The sequence below is a fragment of the Plecotus auritus genome (genome assembly GCF_963455305.1).
Source record: "Plecotus auritus genome assembly, chromosome: 2".
Taxonomy (NCBI): domain Eukaryota; kingdom Metazoa; phylum Chordata; class Mammalia; order Chiroptera; family Vespertilionidae; genus Plecotus; species Plecotus auritus.
This window is the reverse complement of record NC_137771.1, coordinates 112,974,302-113,001,592: the sequence shown is the minus strand read 5'-3', so window position 1 is coordinate 113,001,592 and position 27,291 is coordinate 112,974,302. Positions and strand designations below refer to the sequence as shown.

At 39.4% G+C, this 27,291-nt stretch overlaps 1 protein-coding gene across 5 annotated transcripts in view; it reads left to right on the top strand.

Annotated features, from left to right (window-relative positions):
* Positions 1–27,291, top strand: part of PLOD2 (procollagen-lysine,2-oxoglutarate 5-dioxygenase 2) — a 294,498-nt gene that overhangs the window by 254,329 nt on the left and 12,878 nt on the right. For 3 of the 5 annotated variants that reach the window (XM_080654017.1, XM_080654019.1, XM_080654021.1), the window contains 4 exons: positions 11,251–11,376; positions 15,068–15,209; positions 16,576–16,638; positions 18,441–18,554. In XM_080654017.1, the coding sequence (XP_080510143.1) occupies positions 11,251–11,376; positions 15,068–15,209; positions 16,576–16,638; positions 18,441–18,554 (445 nt within the window). The remainder of the gene's footprint in view (positions 1–11,250; positions 11,377–15,067; positions 15,210–16,575; positions 16,639–18,440; positions 18,555–27,291) is intronic. The other 2 variants (XM_080654018.1, XM_080654020.1) reach the window with 2 other exon arrangements.

The following is a 27,291-nucleotide window of genomic DNA, read 5'->3' as shown; positions in this document are numbered from 1 at the left end:
TATTAAGTGCCAGGTATGTTTACATATTAACACAATTATTTCTCATAACAGATAGAATGGTTAGCAGTCGAATGTTAGTTACTGTTTTTATATTGTCAAGTAAAATATATTAGAAATCTATTATGCTCTACTAACCTACTCTATCCTATATAATAAAAGCATAACATGCAAATCAACTGAACAGCAGAACGACCTCGGCCGGGGGGCGGGGCTGGCAAGCAGGAGGCCAGCGGGCAGAGGGAGGGGACGGTAATGGGGGGGTGGCGATGACCAGCGGTAGTGTGATGGGGGTTGGCGCCATCCCCTGATCGCCCACCAGGTTGCCTCCCTCAGAGGAAGGCCACCAGCGACCATGGCAGGGCAATTGGGCGGGGCCAGCCACTCACTGTCCCCAGATAGGCCCATCGGGGTTGCTCCTGCAGAGGGAGGCCAACGGTGGCAGTGGTGCATTGGGGGGTGGGGCCAGCCACTTGCTGCCCATGCCATCCCCTGATTGGCCCACCAGTCACCTCCTGCAGAGGAGCAGCCTACGCCATTAGTTGGACATTCCCTGAGGGCTCCCAGACTGTGAGAGGGCACAGGCTGGGCTGAGGGCCCCCCCCTCCCCAAGTGCCTCTAGTCCTATCTAATAAAATAGTAATATGCAAATTAACCATCACTCCACTACACCCACAAGCCACGCCCACCAGCCAATCAGGAGCGAATATGCAAATAAACCCAACCAAGATGGCTACAGCCATAGAGAGCAGGAGGGAGGCTTCGGTTTCCCCGACAATGGAGGAAGCCAAGCTTTCCACCTGCCCATGCCGGCCTAGGCCTCCACTCAAGGCTACAAAGTTTCAATGATAGAAGATACATAAATCCCAAAAGAAATGGCTGCCGCCTCAGAGCAAGCAGAAGGCTTGGCTCCACTCCAGGCCACAAAGTTTCAATTGTAGAAGATAAATAAACCCCAGATACCAGGGCCTCTGCTTGGGTTGCCAGGGGGCGTGGCCGGCCTGCAAACCACCACAGGCCCCTCGCCCAGGCCGCCCCACGCCCCAAGGGAACCCCCACCCTGATCCAGGACACTGTTCAGAGCAAACCAGCTGGCCCCCACCCATGCACCAGGCCTCTATCCTATCTAATAAAAGAGTAATATGCAGATTGACCATCACTCCAACACACAAGATGGCTGCCCCCATGTGGTCAAAGATCCTGCCCCCATGTGGACACAAGATGGCCAGCAGGAGAGGGCAGCTGGGAGGGACCAGACCTGCAAGGGAGGGCAGTTGGGGGTGATCAAGCCTGCAGGGGAGGGCAGTTAGGGGTGACCAAACTGGCAGAGGAGGGAAGTTGGGGGCAACCAGGCCTGCAGGGAAAGGCAGTTGGGAGGGACCCAGGCCTGCAGAGGAGGGCAGTTGGGGGGGACCAGGCCTGCAGGGGAGGGCAGTTAGGGGTGACCAGGCCTGCAGGGGAGGGCAGTTAGGGGGGGGACTCAGGCCTGCAGGGGAGGGCAGTTAGGAGAAAACAGGCTGGCAGGGGAGTAGTTAGGCATCAATCAGGCTGGCAGGGGAGTTTTTAGGGAGTGATCAGGCTGGCAGGCAGAAGTGGTTAGGGGCAATCAGGAAGGCAGGCAGGCGAGCAGTTGGGAGCCAGCAGTCCCGGATTGTGAGAGGGATGGCCGACTGCCCGTTTAGTCCTGATCCCACTGGGATCGGGCTTAAACAGGCAGTTGGACATCCCTCGAGGGGTCCCAGATTGGAGAGGGTGCAGGCTGGGCTGAGGGACACTCCCCACTCGTGCACGAATTTTGTGCACCGGGCCTCTAGTATATACATAATCTGTCAACTTAAAAATCTAAGACTTCTCAGCTTTAACCTTGTATATACATAGTCCAAGTATATAGCTATTAATAGACACTTATCTATCTACGATAATTATAAATTGCAGGTAGTTTTCAAAATATATATAAAGTTTTAATCATCATGCAAGGAAAAGCATATGGAATAGAGTTGTAATGTATTTCTTTTTTTCAGTACTTTTTATTTCAAGAAAAACGATTTTAAATATAGTAATGTTACATGCAATAAACCTTAATATTTCAAGTAAAACAATGTTAAATATAGTAATGTTACATGCAATAAACATTAATAACTCAAGAAAAAAATTATGTTAAATATGATAATGTTACAAGCAATAAACACCAATTATTCAAGAAAAATGATCTTACAAATAATAATATTACATGCAATAAACATTAATATTTCAAGAATAAAAGGATTTTAAGTATCATAATATTACCAAAACTGTACTAACAGTGTATCACAAAAGTTGTAGGAAATATTAAAAATCTGCAAATAACAGGATTACTTTTATTATATTCTAGAATATTATTTCCCCTCTGGCTCTATTTTTGTTCATCATTTTATATTGTTCATTATATTCCACAAATGAGTGAGATCATATGATATTTATCTTTTTCTGACTGGCTTATTTCTCTTTCCATGATGCACTCCAGTTCCATCCATGCTGTTGCAAATGGTAAGAATTCCTTCTTTTTTACTGCAGCGTAGTATTGCAATGTGTTGATGTACCCCAGTTTTTAAATCCACTCAACTGCTAATGGGCACTTAGGCTGTTTCCAAATCTTAGCTACTGTAAATTGTGCTACTATGAACATTGGGGTGCATATATCCTTTCTGATTGGTGTTTCTGATTTCTTGGGATATTTTCCTAGAAGTGGGATTCCTGGGTCAAACGAGAGTTCCATTTTTAATTTTTTGAGGAAACTCCATACTGTTTCCCACAGTGGTTTCAGCAGTCTCCATTCCCACCAGCAGTGCACAAGGGTCTCTTTTTGTCCATATCTTCACCAGCACTTGTCGTTTGTTGATTTGTTAATGATAGCCATTCTGACAGGTGTGAGATGGTACCTCAATATTGTTTTGATTTTCATCTCTTGGATGATTTGTGACTTTGAGCATGTTTTCCTATATCTTTTGGCCTTCTTTATGTCCCCTTTCGAAAAGTGTCTGTTTAGATACTTTTCCCATTTTTTGGATTGGATTTTTTATCTTCCTTTTGTTTAGTATGAGTTCCCTGTAAATTTTACAGATTAAACTTTTATCAAAGATACCATTGGCAAATATATTCTCCCTCACAGTGGGCTTTCTTGTTGTTTTGTTGATGGATTCTTTTGTTGTTCAGAAGCTTTTTGTTTTGTTGTAGTCCCATTTGTTTATTTTCTCTTTAGTTTCCATAATCCTAGGAGCTGTATCGGTAAAGATATTGCTATGGCATATATCTGCTATTTTACTGCCTATGGATTCTGCTAAGATTTTTATGGTTTCCCATCTTACATTTAAGTCCTTTATCCATTTTGAGTTTATTTTTGTATATGGTGTAAGTTGGTGGTCTAGTTTCATTTTTTTTTTGCATGTATCTGTTTAATTTTCCCAACACCTTTTCCCAACACCATTTATTAAAAAGACTTATCTTGACTCCATTGTATGCTCTTGCCTCCTTTGTCAAATATTAATTGAACATAATGGCTTGGGTCCATCTCTGGATTCTCTGTTTTGTTCCATTGGTCTATATGTCTGTTCTTGTGCCTATACCAGGCAGTTTTGAGAACAGTGGCTTTGTAATACAGCTTGATATTTGGTATTTTGATCCTTCCAACTTTGTTCTTCTTTCTCCAGATTGCTGCAGCTATTTGGGGTCTTTTGTTATTCCAGATGAATTTTTGGAGAGTTTGTTCTAGGTTTGTGAAATGTTCTGTTGGCATCTTAATGGGAATTGCATTGAATCTACAGATGGCTTTGGGTAGTATGGAAATTTTAATGATGTTGATTCTACCAATCCATGAACACGGTATATTCTTCCATTTGTTTATGTCTTCCTCTATCTCTTTTTCAATGTCCTGTAGTTTTCTGAGTATAGGTCTTTTACCTCCTTAGTTAACTTTATTCCTAAGTATCTTAATTTTCTTGTTGCAGTGGTAAATGGAATTGTTTTTTCAGTTTCTCTTTCTGTGAGTTCATTATTGGTGTATAAAAAAGCCATAGATTTCTGGGTGTTAATTTTGTACCCTGCTACATTGCCGAATTCATTTATTAACTCTAGTAGTTTTTTGATGGAGTCTTTGGGGTTTTTTATGTACAATATCATATCATCTGGGAATATTGACAATTTTACTTCTTTTCCAATTTGTATGTCTTTTATTTTTTCTTCTTGTCTGATAGTTTACGACTAGCACTTTCAGTACTATGCCGAACAGGAGTGGTGAAAGTGGGCATCCCTGTCTTGTTCCTGTTCTTAGGGGAAATGGTTTTAATTTTTGCCCATTGGGTATGATGTTGGCTGTAGGTTTGTCATATATGGCCTTTATCATGTTGAGATCTGCTCTTTCTATTTCAGCTTCCCTGAGAGTTTTTAATCAAAAATGGGTGTTGGATTTTGTCTAATGCTTTTTCTGTATGTATTGATATGATCATGTGATTTTTTTCTTTGAATTTGTTTATGTGAAGTATCATGTTTATTGATTTGCGAATATTGTACCAGATTTGCATCCCTGGAATAAATCCCACTTTATCATGGTGTATGATCTTTTTAATATATTGCTGGATGTGATTTGCTAATATTTTGTTGAGAATTTTAGCATCTATGTTCATCAGGGGTATTGGCCTGTAATTCTCTTTCTTCGTAGTGTCTTTGTTTGGTTTTGGAATTAGGATAATGCTGGCCTCATAAAAAGAGTTTGGAAGTATTCCTTCCTCTTGAATTTTCTGAAATAATTTTAAGGGTATAGGTGTTAGTTCTTCTTTGAGTGTTTGGAAAAACTTCCCTGTGACGCTGTCCAGACCTGAGCTTTTGTTTGGTGGGAGTGTTTTTATTACTGTTACTATTTCATCAGTTGTTATTGGCCTATTCAGGTTTTTTTATTATTCCTGATTCAGTTTTGGGAGATTGTATTTTTCTAGTAATGTGTCTATTTGATCCACATTGTCTAGCTTGTTGGCATATATTTGTTCATAATATTTTCTTACAATCCTTTGTATTTCTGTAGTGCCCATGATTACTTCTCCACTTTATTTTTTTATTTTACTTATTTGTGTTTTTTATTTTACTTATTTGTGTTTTTTATTTTACTTATTTGTGTCCTCTCTCTTTGTTTCTTGATGAGTCTGGCTAATAGTTTATCAATTTTGTTTATCCTTTCAAAGAACCAGCTCTTGGTTTCATTTATTTTTTTCTTGTTTTTTAGTCTCTATGTTATTTTTTTCCGCTCTAATCTTTATTATTTCCTTCCTTCTACTTACTCTGGGCTTTTCTTATTGTTCTCTTTCTAGTTCTTTAAGTTGTAAGGTTAAATAGTTTATTGCTGATTTTTCTTGTGTTTTTTTTGAGGTATGCCTGTAGTGCTATGGAGTTCCCTCTGAGGACTGCTTTTGCTGTGTCCCAGAGATTTGGGGTTACTGTTTGTTCATTTTCATTTGTTTCCAGGAAGTTTTTTACTTCCTTCTTGATTTCGTTGGTATCCCTTTCATTATTTAATAACATGCTATTTAGCCTCCATGTATTTGAATGTTTTCAGGTGTTTTTACTGTAGTTGATTTCTAATTTCATTCCACTGTGATCTGAGAAGATGCTTGATATGATTTCAATCTTCTTGAATTTGTAGAGCCTTGTTTTGTATCCTAATATGTAATCTATCTTTGTGAATGATCCATGTGCACCTAAGAAGAATGTATATTCTGCTGAGTTGAGGTGAAATGTTCTATAAATGTCTATTAAATCCATCCCATCCAGTGTGTCCTTTAGAGTTTCTGTTTCCTTGTTAAGTTTTTGTCTGGAAGATCTGTCCAGGGAAGTCAGAGGGGTGTTAAAGTCCCCCACTATGACTGTATTTTGTTAGTCTCTTCATTAACGTCCTCTAGACGTTTTTTATATATTTAGGAGCACCTATATTGGGTGCATACATGTTTACCAGGGTTATATCCTCTTATTGGATTGATCCCTTTAGTATTATGTAGTGACTTCTGTTGTCTCTTGTGATGGCCTTCATTTTAAAGTCTATTTTGTCAGATATGAGTATTGCCACTCCAGCTTTTTTTTTTCTTTTCCTTTTTTTCTTCCATCCCTTCACTTTCATCCTGTGTGTGTCTTTTGTTTTGAGGTGGGTCTCTTGTAGACAGCATATAGTTGGGTCATGTTTTTATATCCATTCAGCTACTCTACACCTTTAGCTTGGAGCATTTAATCCATTTACATTTAGGGTTATTATTGAGAGGTACTTATTTATAGCCATTTTATTTCTATATGGCTAGTTTTCTCTCTGAGTTTCTTCTCAGCAATCCCTTAAGCAATCCCTTTAGCATTTCTTGTAATGCTGGCTTGGTGGTGATGAACTCCTTTAGTGTTTTCGTTTTTGTTTTTCATCTGGGAAACTCTTTATTTGAAAATCTATTTTGAATGATGGCCTTGCTGTATATAGTAATCTTCATCTCAGATCCATGCTTTTCATTGCCTTGAGTACTTCATGCCATTCCCTTCTGACCTGTAGAGTTTCTGATTAGAAATCAGGTGTCATCTTATGGGAACTCCTTTGTAGGTAACAGTTTTCTTTTCTCTTGCTGAGTTTAAGACTCTCTCTGTCTTTAACTTTTGGCATTTTAATTATGATGTGTCTTGGGTTCTTCTTGTTTGGGATTCTCTGTGCCTCCTGAACTTGTGTGACCTTTTCCTTTACCTGGTTAGGGAATTTTTGTACCATTATTTCTTCAAACACCTTCTCTATGCCTTTCCCCCTTTCTGCCTCTTCTGGCACACCTGCTATTCTAATATTGTTAGGTTTCACATTGTCCCACAGCTCCCTTAAGCTGTCCTACTATTCTTTAATTGTTTTTTTTTCTCTTTGGTTCTCTAATTGAGTGATATTTACAACTGTCTTCTAATTCAGTGATCTGATCCTTAGCTTCCCCTAATCTGCTGTGTATTCCTTCCAATGTGTTCCTTATTTGTGTTATGTCATTCTTTATCTCACACTGTTCTTTTTTCATAGTTACTATATCTTTTTTCATGCTGTTGAGCATTTTTACCATCATTACTCTGAACTCTGTTTCACATAAATTTCTTATCTCTGCTTCACTTCTTTCTTCTTCTGGAGAATTCTCTAGTTCTTTCATTTAGGGGTTGTTTCTTTGTTTCCTCATTTTGATTGTCTGTTTGGGTTTGTGACTATGTTTTAGGTAGATCCTCTACACCTCTCAATCTCCAGTGCAGGACAGTGTTAAAGGCTGTTTCTGACTAATTGGATCAGGCAAAGATTCAAAGCCTCCAGAGATTGCCTCTGTCTACAGACTAATAGAATTCTGACTTGAATTGCCTCCAGGCAATCATCCTCAGGTGTGGTGAGAGTTTTTCAACAGGGTGGGGCAGTAGCTTCTGCCTGGAGGCTGATAGTTACTTTTAATCTCTTAAGTAGTCTCAGGGCAAGGTATTTTCCTATAGGGTGTGTCAAATGTCTTCCCCCCAGGTAAGGCAGATGTCTATGTGAGAAAGATGTCCTCTGATGTGGAGGGAATGACAGCCCAGGAAACTTGGGGTGTCTGCCTTCTGAGCTCTATCCCCCGAATTCCAAGTCCTGGGTTCTGCTCTCACAGCTCCAGTCCACTTCACCCCCCTTTGCCAGAGCACAAGGTGGGTGGCTCCACAAGGAATTTTTGTGCGTTGGCCCTTCAAGAGGGTGCCAGAACTTGCAGGTGCCACTCCATGGAAGACAGCACCCCACTGGTTTTCACAGCTAGATGTTATGTGGGTAAGTTCCTCAGTTTGGTGCTCTCTGCTGGGGAGCCCAGCTTCGAGATTGGATCCCAGAGTTCTCAGTGGCACCCCTCCCCCCCACAGCTGAGATATCTCTCCAGGACTTCAGTTGCTATCTGTGGGTTCCCAGCCAGCCCTTTTCATGTCTCCACCCCTCCTACCAGTCTCTATGTGGTCTCCATACCTTCAGTCCTTGGGTATCAGGATTCTTCCTGTGAGGTTTCCATTGATTATTTAGGAAGCCTTTCCATATTTCAGTTGTTATTCCAGCTTGTTCCTGGGAGCATATCCGTGCAATATCACCTACTCTGCTGCCATTTTTAATCTCTCCTGTTTAATTCTTAAAACCCGGTGGAATTCAGTAACATTTTCTTGAAATTGCCATGTTAATTTCTTCTTAATTTGATTGAAATTTAATACTGTAAAATATACACTAGGGGCCCAGTGAACAAATTTGTGCACCTTGAAAGGAACTGTGGGTCGCAAGGCTGTGGTGGGCACAGGGACGGTCTCAGCCCATCCTCTGTGTCCCTGCCTGGCCCCTCCTGCCACAGCCCCCAATAACCCCTGTTTGCCACTCCCGTGCACTGACGGCACTGGCCCCACTTGCACCCGCTGACAGCATGGAGCAATTGGGGCTGGCGCCAGCAGCAGGTGCTAGCGGGATCAGCACCATCAGTGGTTGCAAGCAGCAGCTGCTGCCCCAATCGCCCCTCAGGAACAGGGGGAGGTGGAGAAGACCTCAGGGACGATTGGAGCCAACAGTAGCTGCTCACACCCGCTGACGGCGCCAAGCAATCGGGAATGGTGCTGGGTGCTGGCAGCGGGTGCAAGCAGTGGCTCCAGCTGTATGTGCAAGTGTGTCTGGTGCCAGCAGTGGGTATGAGTGGCAGCTCCAGTACTGGCATCAGGTGCAAGCGGGGCCATTGCTGGCAGCGGGTGCAAGAGATGGCTTCCAGCCCCATCGCCCCTCAGGAGCAGGGGGAGGTGGAGAAGCCCTGAGGGGCGATGAAGCCCGGCAGCCACCGCTCGCACTCACTGATGGTGCCAAGTGATTGGAGCGCCGGCAGCGGGTGTGGGCAGTGACTCCAGCACCAGCAGTGGATGCGAGTTGGGCCGGCGCCGGCAGTAGGTGAAAGCACCAGGTGGGACCATGGTGCACGGTAGCAAAGAATTTTCAGTAGCCACTAGAGGCTTGCCCCGATGATAGCAACCGGCGCCCCCACTCACCTGCTCCACCATCCTGCTGCATCTGATGCCTGCCATGTTCCACAGCTCTGCTGCCTGCTGCCGATGCCTGCCATGTTCCGGGCATGCCCCCTGGTGGTCAGTGCATGTCATAGCAACTGGTAGTTTGGTTGTTCCACCATTCGGTCTATTTGCATATTAGCCTTTTATTATATAGGATATGCTTTTAATAATATTTAATGTTTTTATTATATGATACTTGGTAGGTATTTATTAATTCTTATAGTAAATTGTTAATGAATTCATATCCATATTTAACATATAGCCTTCTTAATATTAATCTAATGCTTTAAACCTTGTCAATTATAAAATTTTCCTCATAAGTAAAAAGTCAATATAACTTTGGTTATTTCTCCAGTTTCATAAATTTCTGTTAATTATCTAAGGATTAGGTTAATATGATATGCACATGCATCCAAGCATGTAGTTTCCATAAAGCATTGACATAGACCAAGACTCTTGGAAGATTTAGTAGACCTGACTGAAGGCTAGAGGGTCAGGGGATGGGTCACATCTTAGGGCATGTGGCTTTCCAGCATCTCATCAGTTCTCTTGTTCCTCTCCTCCTCTTATCTCTGCTTTTGACTGCAATGCTCCAAATTTTACTCCTTTAGTTATTTAGTCTCCCAGCTGCTATTCTTTTTTTTAAATCCTCACCTGAGGATATGTGATTTTAGAGAGAGACAGAGAAGAGAGGGAGAGAGAGAAAAACCAATGAGAGAGAGAAATATTGATTGGTTGCCTCCTGTACGCACCCCAAGTGAGTTTGAACTCAAAACCTGGGTATGTACCCTGACCAGGAATTGAACCTGTGACCCTTCAATGCATGGGACGATGACCCAATCAACTGGACCACACTGGCCAGGGCCCTAGCTTCTATTCTTGTATTTCCATGCTCAAAACCATTGAGGCACACTTCAGATAGATTTTGATTTTCAACATTTCTTTTCCCATCCATCTTTGGGAGGCAGCTGAGATTTTAATTACAAGATTTTTTTTCTATTAAATATTTGTTCTTCTCAGTTATTAACATTGAATTATCATTCTTAAATAAACATAATATATAGTTTCTAATTTATCCATGTATTTTAAACAAATCAAAGTATAAGTGTTTCTGGTTAATATTTCATTGTTAATAGGAATCAGGAAAAATAAACCAAAATTATTAATTGCATATTGTGTATTTTATAGACTAAGTTTTATTTTTTTATGGTAAGAGAAAGGTAACACCTGGTCTTCACAACATTGGTGTGTTGTGAGAATAGTTTTTTTGTGGAAAATAGTTGGTGCATAAGCTTTCTCTAGGAGTTTTGTGAGCTTTTCTTAAAAATTGTGAGGTACCACTGCAGGGCACAATACTTTAGAAGTAATTTTAGAAGAACATCAGATTTTGTGAGCTTATTTGGAAAATGTTGACAAGTTGTAAATTAAATTCCCCTAAGAAGATATGTGACATGTTTTGGATTTGTAACATGCTTTTCTCAAAGGGACTATTTCCTGGTAGGTGGTTAGAGTGCTATGGCAGTTATCTACTCTTTCATTTTCTAAAATAGTTAAAGGGCCAGAAAAAATGTTTCATGTTGCCAGGGTTAGCACAACCCATTTTAAAAGCTGTAAAAATTATAAACATACTTTATTTTTTTATTTTATTGTTTAAGGTATTACAAATAGTAGCACATATGTCTCTTTTTTTCCCCCTATTGACCTCCCCCCGGACTCCCCTACCCCTCAGCACTTGCTCTCAGGACTTAACTTTAGGAAAACTGACCTGTGTACAAGTATATTAGCCCATCATCATTCATTTTTTGTTCAACAGATATTTATTGGACACCTTAATGCACCATGGACTATTATGAAATATTTGATTTTATATATTATAGTTTCTGAAATACTTAAATAATTAAGATAGTCTCACCTTTTTGGACATAAGAAAGGGACTTTTAAAAAGTCCTTTTTATACTTTTATTCGCATTTTGAGTTACTTTTTTTACTCTTTTTAAGAAATATCACTGAAAATCAGCAGTGTACTCATTTAAGAAAAAGTGTCAGGAAGCAATTTCTCTATTTTAGTTTTATGGACTAACTACATGTTTGTTAAATGAACTTGAATGTTTCTGTGTCATGCTAAGTTCAGAACCATAATTCTGTGGTGATTAAAACAAATAGTTACCTGGGATTTTTTTTCTTCTTCTTTAGAAAGATAATTGCTCCTCTTGTAACTCGCCATGGAAAGCTGTGGTCCAACTTCTGGGGAGCCCTGAGTCCTGATGGCTATTTTGCTCGATATGAAGATTATGTGGATATTGTTCAAGGGAATAGAGTGTAAGTTAGTTAATTTAATCTTTTAATGTAAAATACCATGAGCTAGAGATGGGGACTTGTTAATAGTACTTGAATTTTTTTTTTTTTTTTTTTTTTTTTTTTACTATTTATCTTTTTTCTTTATGTTTAATGGAAATTTGTGAACCTGGGGATGACTTGGATCCTGAAATATTAGTGTAAACAAGTATTTTATAAAAAAAAAAATTTTTAATTCTAAATCTTCAAAGGAACAAACTCATAGTTGTGGGAAATTCTAATAAACAATATATGGTTATCATGGATAGCAATCTTATGATTGATTATTAGAAGAGTAATATTCTTTAGTTAAAATATTAGAAAGCAAATTTAGTTTAACTAATTTATTTAGTGACCAGGATGAAGGTTGTTTTGATAGCTTTTAAAATTTACAAATGAACAAACAAAAACAACACTCAGAATCAAAATCTTCCAACATTTCCTATTGCAGGTGTTTTCTGTATTAAATATTCTACTTTAAAAATCAATTTCTTCACTAATATCTGAATTAAATTTCTAGAATTTGAAAAGAATATACTTGTTACAAAATGTGTTTATGATTGATATTTTTTTCCTGAGATAATAGTTGATATTTTTAAAACTAACAGTCACAATTGAAATAGGTTTTTTTGCTAAGGTAATATTACAGGAGACTGTCATTCTTTTTCATACAGGCGATGGCTCAAAGTGGCTGAGACATAAATACTTTGCCTAGTTTCTCAAATATGTCAGCCCAATTGAAAAGGAAAACATTTTTTCATAACTAAAATACGTGCCCTTAAATTTAGAAAGAAAATCATACACATACTATTTGTTCAACAGTTGAATGTTAAAAAGATGTTGTGTTTGTGAAAATAGTAATAGTAAATTTGAGTGATATAAATATGATGAAGGCTTTTGTTAGCTGCAATTAAGAAGCAGATAGCTGAGAAAACACTAAGATTATATTCTGTTATTTCAAAGTACATATTGTCTCTAGGATTATTTGTATAGACCATATGCCTGATAGTGCCTGTGGGTATAGTAGAAATAAGAGTTCACAGAAGTAGAATAGAAAATTCATGTTTTATTTAAGTTGCTGTATAAACGTGATTTCCTCTTTAACCTCCTGTCATTGTCTAAAATGTGAGAATAAGAAGGTAGAGCCCTGACTGAGCAGTGGTTAAAGCATTGGCCCTCAGATCAAAGGGTCACAGGTTCGATTCCTGGTCAAGGGCACATACCTGGGTTGCAGGTTCATTTCCCTGCCCTAGTCAGGGCTTGTTCAGGAGGCAATCAATTGATGTCTCTCTTACATTGATGTCTCTCTCTCTCTCTCTCCCTCCCTCCCTCCCTCCCTCCCTCCCTCCCTTCCACTTTCTCTAAAAAAAGAAAAATCAATGGGAAAATATCCTCAGGTGAGGATTAACAAAAAACAAACAAAAAAAGGTAGAGATTTTTAATCTAGTTAATACATGTGTACATTCCTTCATGTACAAAAACTGCATGAAGGGATGACATCTTATGACAAATTTGTGTGTGTTTTTTCTTTATTTTTTTATGACCTTTTATCATAAGGCTCATCTAGTAAGAAAAAATGATATCATATTTTTTAATATGTAATTTTTTGGTCAAGATCTTCCCTTTCTGTTCTCTAAAAGCAACAGGCACATATATCCCTTCAGGTGAATCCTTTCTTATACTGTTCTTATGAAGTGAGTCATATTGAGAGTGAGGAGATGGGTCTGTGGGAAGAATGAAGGACAAAATAATGTACGTCACATCTTCTTCTGATTATATTTCTTCATATCTTTCCTTTTTAACAAAATTTGAGGTGGCTTAATGAATTTCAAGAGAATATATTTTAGGAGGATTTTAGGCTATATTGAGTAGTATGCTGGTAAATGTTTAACAGCTGGTTCTTGGGGTTGGAGGATGTCCTGGTTTATAGTGTTTGCCAATATCTAACAGGGGTCCTCAAACTTTTTAAACAGGGGGCCAGTTCACTGTCCCACAGACTGTTGGAGGGCCGGACTATAATTTAAAAAAAAAAAAAAACTATGAACAAATTCCTATGCGCACTGCGGGCCCAGGACGAGTCGGCTGCTAAGCAGGACAGGCAGCGGCACCCGGTGGGCCTGATAAATGTCCTCGGCGGGCCGCATGTGGCCCGTGGGCCGTAGTTTGAGGACGCCTGATCTAAGGTATAAATACTTCTACCATGGCTGATTTCAAGCTTCTAGTGCAGCCGTGGGCAAACTACGGCCCGCGGGCCGGATCCGGCCTATTCGGCTATTCTATCCGGCCCGCGGAGCCGAAAGAGCAGAGGGTTCTCTTGCTCTCCCCTCCGCTCCTTTACTTTGAATTTATATTAGTTCACACAAACACTCCATCCATGCTTTTGTTCCGGCCCTCCGGTCCAGTTTAAGAACCCATTGTGGCCCTCGAGTCAAAAAGTTTGCCCACCCCTGTTCTAGTGTGAAGTCACTGAGCGTAAACTTAGTGAAGTTACAAGTCATCACTGGGGAGCCAGTGTAAACTAGTTCTGGAAAACCAGTTGTATGGCATTATTTTTTTCTATCAAACTGCTGAATCTTAAATGGAAACACCTTCTGTACAACAGAATATTATACTCTTAACTATAACAACTGAGAGGTGACAGTAAAAATGCCAAACATATATCAACCTTAAAATAAAGTTTCTCTAGGGAGGGTAGTGATTTACCTCATAACAATGTAGTTTATACCAAATTAGAGGCCCAGTGCACGAAATTCATGCATGGGGGATGTGTCCTAAGCCCGGCCTGCACCCTCTCCAATCTGGGACTCCTCGGGGGATATCCGATTGCCAATCCCTGTGGGATCGGGCCTAAACTGGCAGTCGGACATCCCTCTCACAATCCGGGACCGCTGGCTCCTAACCACTTGCCTGCCTGCCTGATTGCCCGTAACCTCTTCTGCCTGCCAGCCTGATCACCTCCTAACTACTCCCCTGCTGGCCTGATGACGCCTAACTGCTCCCCTGCTGGCCTGATTGCCCCCAATGCCCTCCCCTGCTGCGACCCACCTCCTCTGCCTGGACCCGCCTCCTCCACAAGAGGCAGTGGAGACGCCGGGACTGGCTTCCTCTGTGCGGCGCAGAGCACATACCTCACCGTGCAGAGTGGCCACCGGGCCCTGCCTCCGCTGTGCGCGTGGCCATCTTGTGGCAGCCATCTTGTAAGAATGTCCGCGAGGGTATCACATGAGGGTATAACGCCACCTAGGCTTTTATTATATAGGATAATCTCATATATAGGATGTCCCAAAAAATGTAAACACAATTTGCATCATTATAAAGGCAGAGTTTGTACTTTAATTATGTTTTCAAACTTCCAGTAGCATTCTAGGATGAATTTCCTTTGTTTAAAGCTTAGTCTGGATGAAAAGAAAGAAACATCAATTCAACTATCAGCTGTTAAAGTGTGTGTACATGTTTTGGGGACACGCTGTATAAATATCATATATGGATATGTGTGTGTGTGTGTGTTTGTGTGTGTGTGTGAAATGGCATTAAGTATGTTTGTATTTGTATGTAATTTGATTCAATAATTTATATATATAATTTAAAACATATAAGGCATTTATTTTAAAACAAAAATAAAACTTTAAGTATTTTATATTTGTGGTATTTTGGAATGTCTTCTCTTTACTTTCAGAGGGATATGGAATGTCCCATACATGGCTAATGTATACTTAATTAAAGGGAAGACACTTCGATCAGAGATGAATGAAAGGAACTATTTTGTTCGTGATAGACTGGATCCTGACATGGCTCTTTGCCGAAATGCTAGAGAAATGGTAGGGTATATGATGATGGCTTGTTCAGTGTTCTTAGAAGATGGCTTGCTTTCCCAATTGATGTGCTATTTTCTTTTGATGTCCTTTTTCTTTCTAGTTTGTAAATACTAGCCAATTTTTTTGATTCTGTGTTGGGAAATTGGGAACAATTAAGGAGAATAATTTGTGAATATTTACCTATGAAATACTTGAAAAATTAGGCTAGTACTTAAGCTAACACATCAGCAACAGTGGGATTCAATAATAAATATAAATTTGTTACAAATCAGCATAGCATTTTTAAGAATTAATCTATACTGTTATTTGTAATTCTGTATTGAAAACTTGATCTCATTAAAATTAATTAGATAAAGTCTAGGTGAAATGATCATTTACACATTTAAGAACACACTTTTGGCCCTAACTGGTTTGGCTCAGTGGATAGAGCGTCGGCCTGCGGACTCAAGGGTCCCAGGTTCGATTCCGGTCAAGGGCATGTACCTTGGTTGCGGGCACATCCCCGGTAGGGGGTGTGCAGGAGGCAGCTGGTCGATGTTTCTCTCTCATCGATGTTTCTAACTCTCTATCCTTCTCCCTTCCTCTCTGTAAAAAAATCAATAAAATATATTTAAAAAAAAAAAAAAAAAGAACACACTTTTGCTCTGAAAATCAGTGTCCATACTTTATTATCAGTATCTCTGCATGTCTTACCACTAAACTGGGAGACTGATTGAGGTATGTAGTATATTTAATCTATGTGAAAAATTAATGATAAATTGCTATTCTACAAATCTACTTTCATTATATAACTTAAATGACTATAGAAAATAATTAGTTTTTCAAAATGTATAAATATATTTTTAAACATATTTATATGGTTTTCTGTTTTAGAAAGGATTTGATTATTGTATTCAAATTTATGTAAGCAAATGTAACTTTGTGAACAATCAGAAAAGTTGGCAAGTATTTTTTTATTAGTTTAATAAGGCATGTGTTGTGTGAATATGTTTGTTTTTCCTACAAACCTATGTGCATTGTTATTAAATATCCTCAGTATCTATAATTGTAATTTGTGCTCATGTTTGGCTAATTTCACTCAACAGCGCATCCCGGAATGGCCTCTCTCACACATTTTTCTCTTTGTCTTAATTTTATGTCTAATGGAAATTATACTACTGAATGAGCTTGGATTTATGTTTCACAAGGGGAAAAAAGGGGCTAGAGTTGTTTCTTTGTGTGCTCTATAAGCTTTGCTTGTCCTGCATGTTTTCTAAGAGGGACATTTCAGAATGTCAGCTTTCCATGAAGGGTTACTATTTTACTACCTGAGAATACATGAGAGAGTGGGTTTGCAGGTCAACTTACCCAATGCTTCTCTTCATTTTAGACTTTACAAAGGGAAAAAGACTCCCCTACTCCGGAAACATTCCAAATGCTCAGCCCCCCAAAGGTGTTATTTTTATTTATTTTTATTTGTTTTCGTTTATCGAATATGGTATATTGTCTAGCAATAAGTTACTTAAAGAGTCTTCTTTCCATTTAGCTTGGTAAATTGTTGCTATTCACTGGTTCTGAATGTAAGTATGTGCTTATAAGTTTTGTATATTGGGGGTGGGCATTGTAGGATGTTCAACTCTCAGTTCTTTGGGCTGATTTATATTTTATGGCTGACATATTATGATAGATAAGAAAATGAAACATAAATCCCTTTCACTCATTTTTGTTTTTTTAAGGAAGAGACAGGGTAGGAGTAAGTATAAAGTACATCTTGATAAAAATTAGAATTGGATGCTCTTCATGAGTTTTTTATTATTATTAACTAGTGGCCTGGTGCACGAATTCGTGCATGGGTGAGGGTCCCTCTGGGTGGCCTGCAGGGATCGGGCAGAAACCTGCAGTCCAACGCCACCTGCAGTTCCTACCTGCCACTTCCGCTCATCCTGGCCCCACTGTGCCTGCCGTGGATTGTGGCTTGTGCCCAATCAGTCCCCACTGGGAGAGGCAGCAGTGCTTGCCAGCCATGGCCCTGCATCTGGGACCTTCCCAAGGGGAGTGGCCTGCAGGATTGGGCTGAAACCTGCTCTCTGATATCCCCCAAGGGGTCCCAGATTGCGAGAGGGCTCAGGCCAGGCTGAAGGACCCCACCGGTGCATGATCGAGGCGGGGGAGAGACTGCAGGAGGGCCCCAGGGCATGTCTGGCCCATCTCGCTCAGTCCCAATTGGCCGGACCCCAGCAGCAAGCTAACCTACCAGTCAGAGCATCTGCCTCCTGGTGATCAGTGCACATCATAGCGACTGGTCAACCAGTTGACTGTCTGCCCCCTGGTGGTCAGTGCACATCATAGCAAGCGGTTAAGCAGCCTTAGCATATCATTAGCATATTACACTTTGATTGGTTGTTCAGTTGTTCTGCCATTTGGTCTATTTGCATATTACCCTTTTATTATATAGGATAACTAACTCCTTTATCATTCAAACAGGTACAAAAAGAAACAACCTTACTTTAGTGGTGTTGCCACATTTATTTGGTTTGTGACAAGGATATGAGACTGATTTTTAGCCGCCTTATAATGTATGAGTAGTTTCTGTGTTCAGTTTTTAAACATCTATAATAATAAAAGCATAATATGCTAATTAGATCAGACATCCTTCCGGACGTCCTTCCAGACGACCTTCCAGACTAAGCCATGGCTGCGAGGGAAGCCTGGGTCCTGGGTACCAGAGGGAAGCCAGTGCCAGCAGCCAGGGGAAGGAAGGCCTACTCTTGCACGAATTTCATTCATCAGGCCTCTAGTTAGGACATTAAAAAAATAAAAGACTGATGAAAGAACGTTGACATTTGAATTCTTATTTAAAAATGTGATGTCTTCTTTGAAAGGGTAAGAAGCCAAAAGAGATACAGTTCATTGCACATTGCCTCAAAAATACTTCTAATTTCAAACAGGAATTTTTCCTGGATCTCTATATTTAGGATCAATGAGAAAAGGACAAAAAACAGTCCATTCTGGCTATTCTTTTTTCATTTGACTGGCAGTGCAAGCAATTTGTTTTGTGTGGTGTCTGAATTCATGATGAATAAAAAAATATTTATTTAATTTTTAATCATGTACATTTTATATGAAAAATAAAAATTCATGTTCATAAATGAAAATATAAAGGTTGAAATTGATATGTCATATTTTTCTGTGGTTAAATATGTTTTCTTATACTTTATTCTATGATTGTTAATATTATTATTTTTTGACATATAGGGTGTATTTATGTACATTTCTAATAGACATGAATTTGGAAGACTATTATCAACTGCAAATTACAATACTTCCCATTATAACAATGACCTCTGGCAGATTTTTGAAAATCCTGTGGTATGTATTTCACACTCAACTTTATTTATTACTTAATTTCCTGTAACTCTAAATGGGTTAAAATAAATTGGGTTAATAATACGAAAATATGCTAAGAGGCTTTAAAATTTTTTAAATCATTCAATTTTAAAAATATGTAATTAATTATATTTTATTTCTATTGAGTAGATCTAAACCTGCCAAATAACTTTTTTTACGAAGATATATATTATGTTTGGGGAAGGAAATTTATTTCTCCAAGTATTCTACTTATATGTTGAAGAGCATATGAAATTTTTAATCATAACTTCAGAAAAAAAAATGGTTACAAGGAGTTCACATATGACAATATTACATTTTGATTTTCAGGAAGAAAAATCAAGCATTAGTTTGGGAAAATAAATTTTATTTTATAATTTTTATTTTTTACCATTTTGTGTAAGTTTTTTAAAATTCTTTATTGTTGAAAGTATTACATATGTCTCCTTTTTCTCCCATTGACCTCTCCCCACACTCCCTCCCACAAGCACAGGCCCTCATCCCCTTATTGTCCATGTCCATTGGTTATGCTTATATGCATACATACAAGTCCTTTAATTGATCTGTTATCACCACCCCTCCACCCCTCCTACGCTTCCTGCTGCAGTTTGACAGATTGTTCGATGCTTCTACGTCTCTGGATCTGTTTTTGTTCATCAGTTTATGTTGTTCATTATATTCCACAAATGAGTGAGATCATATGATATTTATCTTTCTCCGACTGGCTTATTTCACTTAGCATAAAGCTCTCCAGATCCATCCATGCTGTTGCATTCCCACCAGCAGCCCACGAGGGTTCCTTTTTCTCCTCATCCCCACCAGCACTTGTCATTTGTTGATTTGTTGATGATAGCCATTCTAACAGGTGTGAGATGGTACTTCGTTGTTATTTTGATTTTCATCTCTTGGATGACTAATGACTTTAAGCATGTTTTCATATGTCTCTTGGCCTTCTGTATGTCCTGTTTTGAAAAGTGTCTATTTAGGTCCTTTGCCCATTTTTTGTTTGGATTGTTTATCTTCCTTTTGTTAGGATGTAGGAGTTTCCTATAAATGTTGGAGGTTAAACCCTTATCAGTGATAACATTGACAAATATGTTCTCCCATGCAGCGGGCTTTCTTGTTGTTTTGTTGATGCTCCCTTGTGCTGTGCAGAAACTTTTTATTGATATAGTCCCATTTGTTTATTTTCTCCTTAATTTCCATTGTCCTAGGACATGGTCGGCGAGCCGTGGTTTGCCGCTCTGTTAACTAATGAGTTTGCCGACCACTGGGATAGGGGCTTAATCACAAGGAACAACAGCCTGTAATTATTGGAATCGATAGTCTAGATCAGTGGTCAGCAAACTCATTAGTCAACAGAGCGGCAAACCACGGCTCGCAAGCCGCTTGTGGCTCGCGAGGCGCAGTTTGCCAACCACTGTCCTAGGAGCTGTATTGGTATGAGAGACATCTGCTATTTTGCTGCCTATGGATTCTGCTAAGATTTTTATGGTTTCCCATCTTAGGTTGAAGTCCTTTATCCATTTTGAGTTTATTTTGTGAATGGTGTAAGTTGGTGGTCTAGCTTCATTTTTTTGCATGTATCTGTCCAATTTTCCCAACACCATTTATTGAAGAGACTTTCTTGAATCCATTGTATGTTCTTGCCTACTTTGTCAAATATTAATTGAGCATAATGGCTTGGGTCAATTCCTGGGTTCTTTGCTCTGTTCCATTGGTCTATATGTCTGTTTTTGTGCCAGTACTAGGCAATTTTGAGAACAGTGGCTTTGTAATATAACTTGATATCTGGTATTGTGATCCCTCCAAATTTGTTCTTCTTTCTCAGGATTGCTGAGGCTACGTGGGGTCTTTTTTTATTCTTTATACATTTTTGGAGAGTTTGTTCTAGGTCTGTGAAATATGCTGTTGGTATTTTAATGGGGATTGCATTGAATCTATAGATGGCTTTGGGTAGTAGGGACATTTTAATGATATTGATTCTACCAATCCATGAACACAGTATGTTCTTCCACTTGTTAATATCTTCCTCTATCTCTTTTTTCAACGTCCTGTAGTTTTCCGAGTATAGGTCTTTTTCTTCCTTAGATAGGTTTATTCCCAGGTATCTTAATTTTTTTGTTGCAATGATCAATGGGATTGTTTTTTTTAGTTTTTCTTTCTGTGAGTTCATTATTGGTGTATAAAAATGCCATAGATTTATTGGCGTTAATTTTGTATCCTGCTACATTCTTTGCCCAATTTTTGATTGGATTGTTTATCTTCCTTTTGTTAAGTTGTATGAGTTCCCTGTAAATTTTGGAGGTTAAGCCCTTATCGGAGATAACATTGGCAAATATGTTCTCCCATGCAGTGGGCTTTCTTGTTGTTTTGTTGATGGTTTCTTTTGCTGTGCAGAAGCTTTTTATTTTGATGTAGTCCCATTTGTTTATTTTCTCTTTAGTTTCCATTGCCCTAGGAGCTGTATAAGTAAAGATATTGCTAGGACAAATGTCTGCTATTTTGCAACCTATGGCTTCTTCTAAGATTTTTGTGGTTTCCCATCTTACATTTAAGCCCTTAATCCATTTTGTGTTTATTTTTGTGTATGGTGTAAGTTGGTGGTCTAGTTTCATTTTTTGCATGTATCTGTCCAGTTTTCCCAGCACCATTTATTGAAGAGACTGTCTTGTCTCCATTGTATGCTCCATTGTATTCTTGGTGTTAATTTTGTATCCTGCTATCTTGCCAAATTCATTTATTAAATCTAGTAGTTTTTTGATGGAGTCTTTATAGTTTTCTATGCGCGATATCATGTCATCTGTGAATAATGACAGTTTTATTTCTTCTTTTCCCAATTTAGTTACAATTTTTTTTCTTCTTATTGTCTGATCGCTATGGCTACCACTTCCAATACTATGTCGAACAGGAGTGGTGAACGTGGGCATCCCTGTCTTGTTCATGTTCTTAGGGGAAATGGTTTTAGTTTTTACCCATTGAGTATGTTATTGGCTGTAGGTTTGTCATATAAGGCTTTTATTATTTTTAGGTATGATCCCTCTATTCCTACTTTGCTTAGAGTTTTTATCACAAAAGGGTGTTGAATTTTCTCAAATGCTTTTTCTGCCTCAATTGATATGATTATGTGGTTTTTGTCTTTCAATTTGTTTATGTGATATATAACATTTATTGATTTGCAGATATTGCACCAGCCTTGCATTCCTGGAATAAATCCCACTTAGTCATGGTGTATGATCTTTTAACGTATTGCTAGAATATTGTTGAGGATTTTAGCATCTGTGTTCATCAGGGATATTGGCCTGTAATTCTCTTTCTTTTTAGTGTTTTTATCTGGTTTTGTAATTAGGGTAATACTAGCTTCATAGAAAGAGCTTGGAATTGTGCCTTCCTCTTGAATTTTTTGGAATACTTTAAGGAGGATCAGTATTAGTTCTTTGAAAGTTGGGTAAAACCGCCGCCCCTGTGAAGTTATCTGGCCCAGGGCTTTTGTTTGCTGGAAGTTTTTTTATTACTGCCTCAATTTCATCAGTTGTTATCATCCTATTCAGGTTTTCTGGTTCTTCCTGATTGAGTTTTAGAGGATTATATTTGTCCATTTCATCCAGTTTGTTGGAAAAGAGTTGTTTGCAGTATTTTTTAGAATCCTTTGTATTTCTGTTGGGTCAGATGCTACTTCACCTCTTTCATTTCTGATTTAGTTTACTTGGGTCCTCTCTCTTTGTTTCTTGGTAAACCTGGCTAGAGATTGATCAACCTTGTTTATCCTTTAAAAGCACCAGCTCTTGTTTCTATTGACCTTTCGTATTGTTATTTTGGTCTCTATGTCATTTATTGGGGCTCTGATCTTTATTATTTCCTTCCTTCTACTTACTCTGGGCTTTTCTTGTTGCTCTCTTTCTAGTTCTTTACATTGTAGGATTAGATGACTTTACCAGTTTTTCTTGTGGTTTTTTTTTTTTTTTTTGGTTTGTTTGTTTGTGTTTTTTGGTTTTGTTTTTGTTTTTTTGTTTGTTTGTTTAGGTAGTCTGTAGTGCTATGAACTTCCCACTCAGGACTGCTTTCACTGTGTCCCATTGATTTTGGATTGTTGTTTTTTCATTTTCATTTGTTTCCTGGAGGTTTTTCATTTATTCTTTGATCTCTTTGGTAACCCATTCATTGTTTAATAGCATGCTATTTAGCCTCCATGTGTTTGATTGTTTTTATTGTATTTCATATCTAATTTTATGCCATTGTGATATGAGACGATGCTTGATGTGATTTCAGTCTTCTTGAATTTGTAGAGATTTTGTTGTGTCCTAATATGTGGCCTTCTTTGAAAATGTCCCATGTGCACTTGAGAAGAATGTATATTCTGTAGCTTTGGGGTGAAATGTTTGGAAGTTGTCAGTTAATTCTATCTGATCTAGTGAATCATTTATGGTTGCTGTTTCTTTGTTGATTTTTTGTCTAGAGGATTTGTCCAGTGATGTCAATGGGGTATTAAAAACCCCTACTATGATTGTATTACTGTAGATCTCTGCCTTAATATATTGCAGAAGCTTTTTATGTATTTGGGTACTCCTGAATTGGGCACATAAATGTTTACAAGAGTTATATCCTCTTGTTATATTGATCTCTTTAGTATTATGAAGTGGCCTTCCTTATCTCTTGTTATGGCCTTCACTTTGAGATCTATTTTGTCAGATACAAGTATTGCTACCCCAGCTTCTTTTTTCATTTCCATTTGCCTGAAAAAAATTTTCCATCCTTTCACTTTCAGTCTGTGTGAGTCCTTTGTCCAGAGGTGGGTCTTTTGTAGACAGCAAATATATGGGTCATGTTTTCTTATCCACTCAGCTACCCTATGTCTTTTGATTGGAGCATTTAACCATTTATATTTAATATTATTGATAGGGACTGTTTGTTGCCATTTTTATTCTTTATGCCTGTGTTCCTTCTTCCCTTCCTATTTCTTCTTTTTATAGCAGTCCCTTTAGCATCTTTTGCATTGCTAGTTTGGTGATAATAAACTCCCTTAGCCTTTTTTTTGTCTGTGAAGTCCTGATTTCATCTTTAATTTTGAATGGTAGGCTTTCTGGCTAGAGTATTCTTGGATTCAGTCCCTTGCTTTTCATCACTTTGTATACTTCATTCAATTCCCTTCTGGCCTGATGTGTTTCTATTGAAAAATCAGTTTATATTCTAAAGGGAGATCCCTGTAGGTAACTTTCTGTCTCTCTCTGGCAGCCTTTAAGATTCTCACTTTGTAATTGATGTTTACCAATTTAATTATGATGTGTCTTGGTGTCGATCTCTTTGGGTTCATCTTGTTTGGGACTCTGTGTACTTTTTTGGACTTGTGTGACTTTTTTCTTCCCCAAATCATGGAAATTTTCTGTCATTATTTCTTCAAACAAGTTTTCTTTTCCTTTCTCAGCTTCCTTTCCTTCTGGCACCCCTATTATGTGGATGTTGTTTCATTTCATGTTGTCCAAAAGCTCCCTTAGAACTCTCCTCCTGCTTTTTAATTTTTTTTCCAGTTGCTGCTCTACTTGGGTGCTTTTTCTACCTTGTCTTCTAACTCACTGATTTGGTCCTCAGCTTCTTCTACTCTCCTGTTGAAACCTTCCATTGTATTCCATTACAGCTATGTCATTCTTCATCTCCTCTTGATTCTTACAAATGTTGGTGAATTTCTGATCCAACCATTTGAACATCCTTACAACCATTACTCTGAATTCTTTCTCTGACAAATTGCTTCCATCCATTTCATTTATTTCCTTTACTGGTGATTTCTCCTTTTCTTTCATCTCTCCGTTTTTTGTTGTTCTTTTGTATTTGTTTCTATGTATTAGATCAAACTGGTATGCCACCCAGCTTTTTTCAGTTGGTCTTACGTAGTAGATGTTTTGTGGGACCTAGTGATGCAGTCTCTCAGGTCTTCTGGGCTGGGTGTTCCAGGGAATCCACCTGCTTGAGATATTTGGGTTCTCCTGATATAGTTGGGTCTTGAATATTATTGTCCCATTTGTGAGTGGAGTCTCCTCTCAGGGTGTCTGATTATGCAGTTCACTCACTACCACATCATGTCAGCCATTGTGGAAGTGCTGACTGACACAACACAAAAGGAACAAAACACGAAGGTACACAAGACAACTACAACCCCCAAAAAAGTGACCACCGGAAAAAAGAGAATTAGGAGAGAGAAAAGAGAACAAAAATGATATCGAGAAAAGAAAAAATAAATAAAAATAAACCCAAAAGCTCAAACAGAAAACCCAGAAGGAGGCGTGGGGAAGGGGCAGAATCTGTAGAGACACAGCTTAAGTACAAAAAGGTTAATGAATTGGATGAATAGGGGAAGGACCATGGTTTATTATAGAGGAGGGAGAAAGAGAATGAATGGACAAGAAGAAAAGTTTTTTAATTTGTATTCATTTACTAGAGGCCTGGCGCACGAAATTCATGCATGGGGGAGAGGGGTCCCCTCAGCCCAGCCTGCACCCTCTCCAATCCAGGACCCCTCGGAGGATGTCTGACTGCCAGTTTGGGCCCAATACCTAAATCGGCAGTCAGCCATCCCTCTCACAATCCTGGACCACTGGCTCCTAATTGCTCACATGCCTGGTCACCCCTAACTGCCCCCCCACCAGCCTGATCGCCCCTCATTGCCTCTGTGTGCCAGTCTGATCACCCATAACTGCCCTACCACCACCAGCCTTGTTGCCTTTTACTGCCCCCCTGCTGACCTGGTCACCCCCAACTGCCCCCCCTGCTGGCTTGGTAACCCCTCATGGCCCTCCCGCTGGCCTGGTCACCCCATACAGCCTGCTGTTGAGTGGTTTGGTCGTCCCTCACTTACCCTCCTGCTGGCCTGGTCATAGACAGCCATCTTGTGAGGATAGGATGGTCAATTTACATATTACCTTTTTATTATATAGTATTTGAAAAGGACAATAGAGGAGAGAGCATATAGGCCTGAATTTAGGAAGTGAAACCAATTAAAAAATTAGGAGAAGAAAAGAGACAGAGAGGAGATAAAAAAAGAATTGAGTAGTGCAGAGAAATAAAAAAGAAGGGGAATTGAAGTAGGAGAGCAGGGAAGGTCAAGTTAGCTATTAGCCAACAGAGACTACTGTAATAATAACACATCAATAAAACAGATAAAGATCAATTTTTAAAAGGGGGTAAAAAGAAAGGAAAGAGAAAAACTGAAATGGGGGAAGGAGAAGAAAATCAGGATGAAAAAAGGAGAAGCAAGGAAGAAAAAGGTGAAAAAATAATAAAAATTTAAAAAATAATAATACTAAAATAAATTAAAAAGTGAAATGTCATTCACTTCAGCTGAGTTTTAATGCCCTGTGGCAGCTTGTTTAGAATCCCACTCTTCTGTTCTTTGTGCCAATTCTGGGCTTCCTTTTAAGTAGTTAGGTGCTGACCACTGTGAGACACTGTCTTTTGGCTTTTTTTAATTATTGATTTTTTACAAAGAGGAAGGGAGAGGGATAGAGAGTTAGAAACATTGATGAGAGAGAAACATCGGTCACTGCCTCCTGCACACCCCCAAATGGGGATGTGCCCACAACCAAGGTACATGCCCTTGACCAGAGTCGAATCTGGGACCCTTCAGTCCACAGGCCAATGCTCTATCCACTGAGCCAAACTGGTTAGGGCTCTTTTGGCTTTTTGCACCCTATTGAAGCTCCAAGCAATACACCACTACTTTGCTTGTGTGTCTCCACAGGCCTTGGCTACAAGCAGAAGAGACCAATCTGTCTGCTTTGTCTGTCTGCTAGCTGTCAATCTTAATCACTGACAGGGCTTTAGGAGCAGGTGGTGCTGTTTGGCTTTCTGGGAATCAGATGGATGTTTTTTCCCTGACCCAGAGGTACTCCTCTGTGAGTGGCCCAAAATATTACTCTGGCCTTGTTTATTCAGAGATCCTTGTATGGAGACCAATGGGGTTGGCTAGCAATCTGGAGTTTTTATCAGTCTGGTTCCCATAATAGGGGGGTGGACCAGCATGTCTTCCTGTCCAGTCACTGAGGGTTCTTTGGGCCTATTCCAAGACTTGTAAACTTGGCCTCTGCCTATTTTCCTTTGTATAGCTCAAAATTCAGGCAGGGTGTGGCAGGCTGTATTACCTATCTTGTGGCTACTGGGAGGGGCTAGCTCTTCAGGGGAGAAATGGCCACTTAGGTTTGGAAGCTTTAAGAATGTCCCAATGCAGGAGTCCTGGCCATGTCTCTCTGCCCTACTTCCCTCCCCAGCCTCTCCCCAGGCTCCTCAAGTTTGTGCTCTCTCCCTGCACAGAAGCCTCAGGTGAGTGCTTGCAATTGAAAAAGTCCTATGTTCTGGGTTTAGTGCATAGTAGCAAAGACAAACCAAAACAAAAACAACCACTAACTGCATGTTTCTCTTCCCCTGGCACTGCGCTGCTTAGGCTGCCTCAGCCTTTTGTGGCTGTGGTCTTATGTCCATATTTCCATGCCAGCATCAGCCCTGTGGCTTTTCTTTTTCACAGTTGGATATTATGCCTGTTGCCAAGGGATGCAGCTTTGGTGCACCACAGCTTCCTCCTCAAAATGTCGGCCCTCTGACCGGCTGGCCCTCTGCAGTCCAGATCCCCATTCCTACCATTCTCCAGGTGTTCTCTGCCCTTCCTTCTTGTAAATTGTCTCCTCATCTGTGTCTAACTTGTTAATTACAGGTTGATGTTCTCTGACTTAGTTGC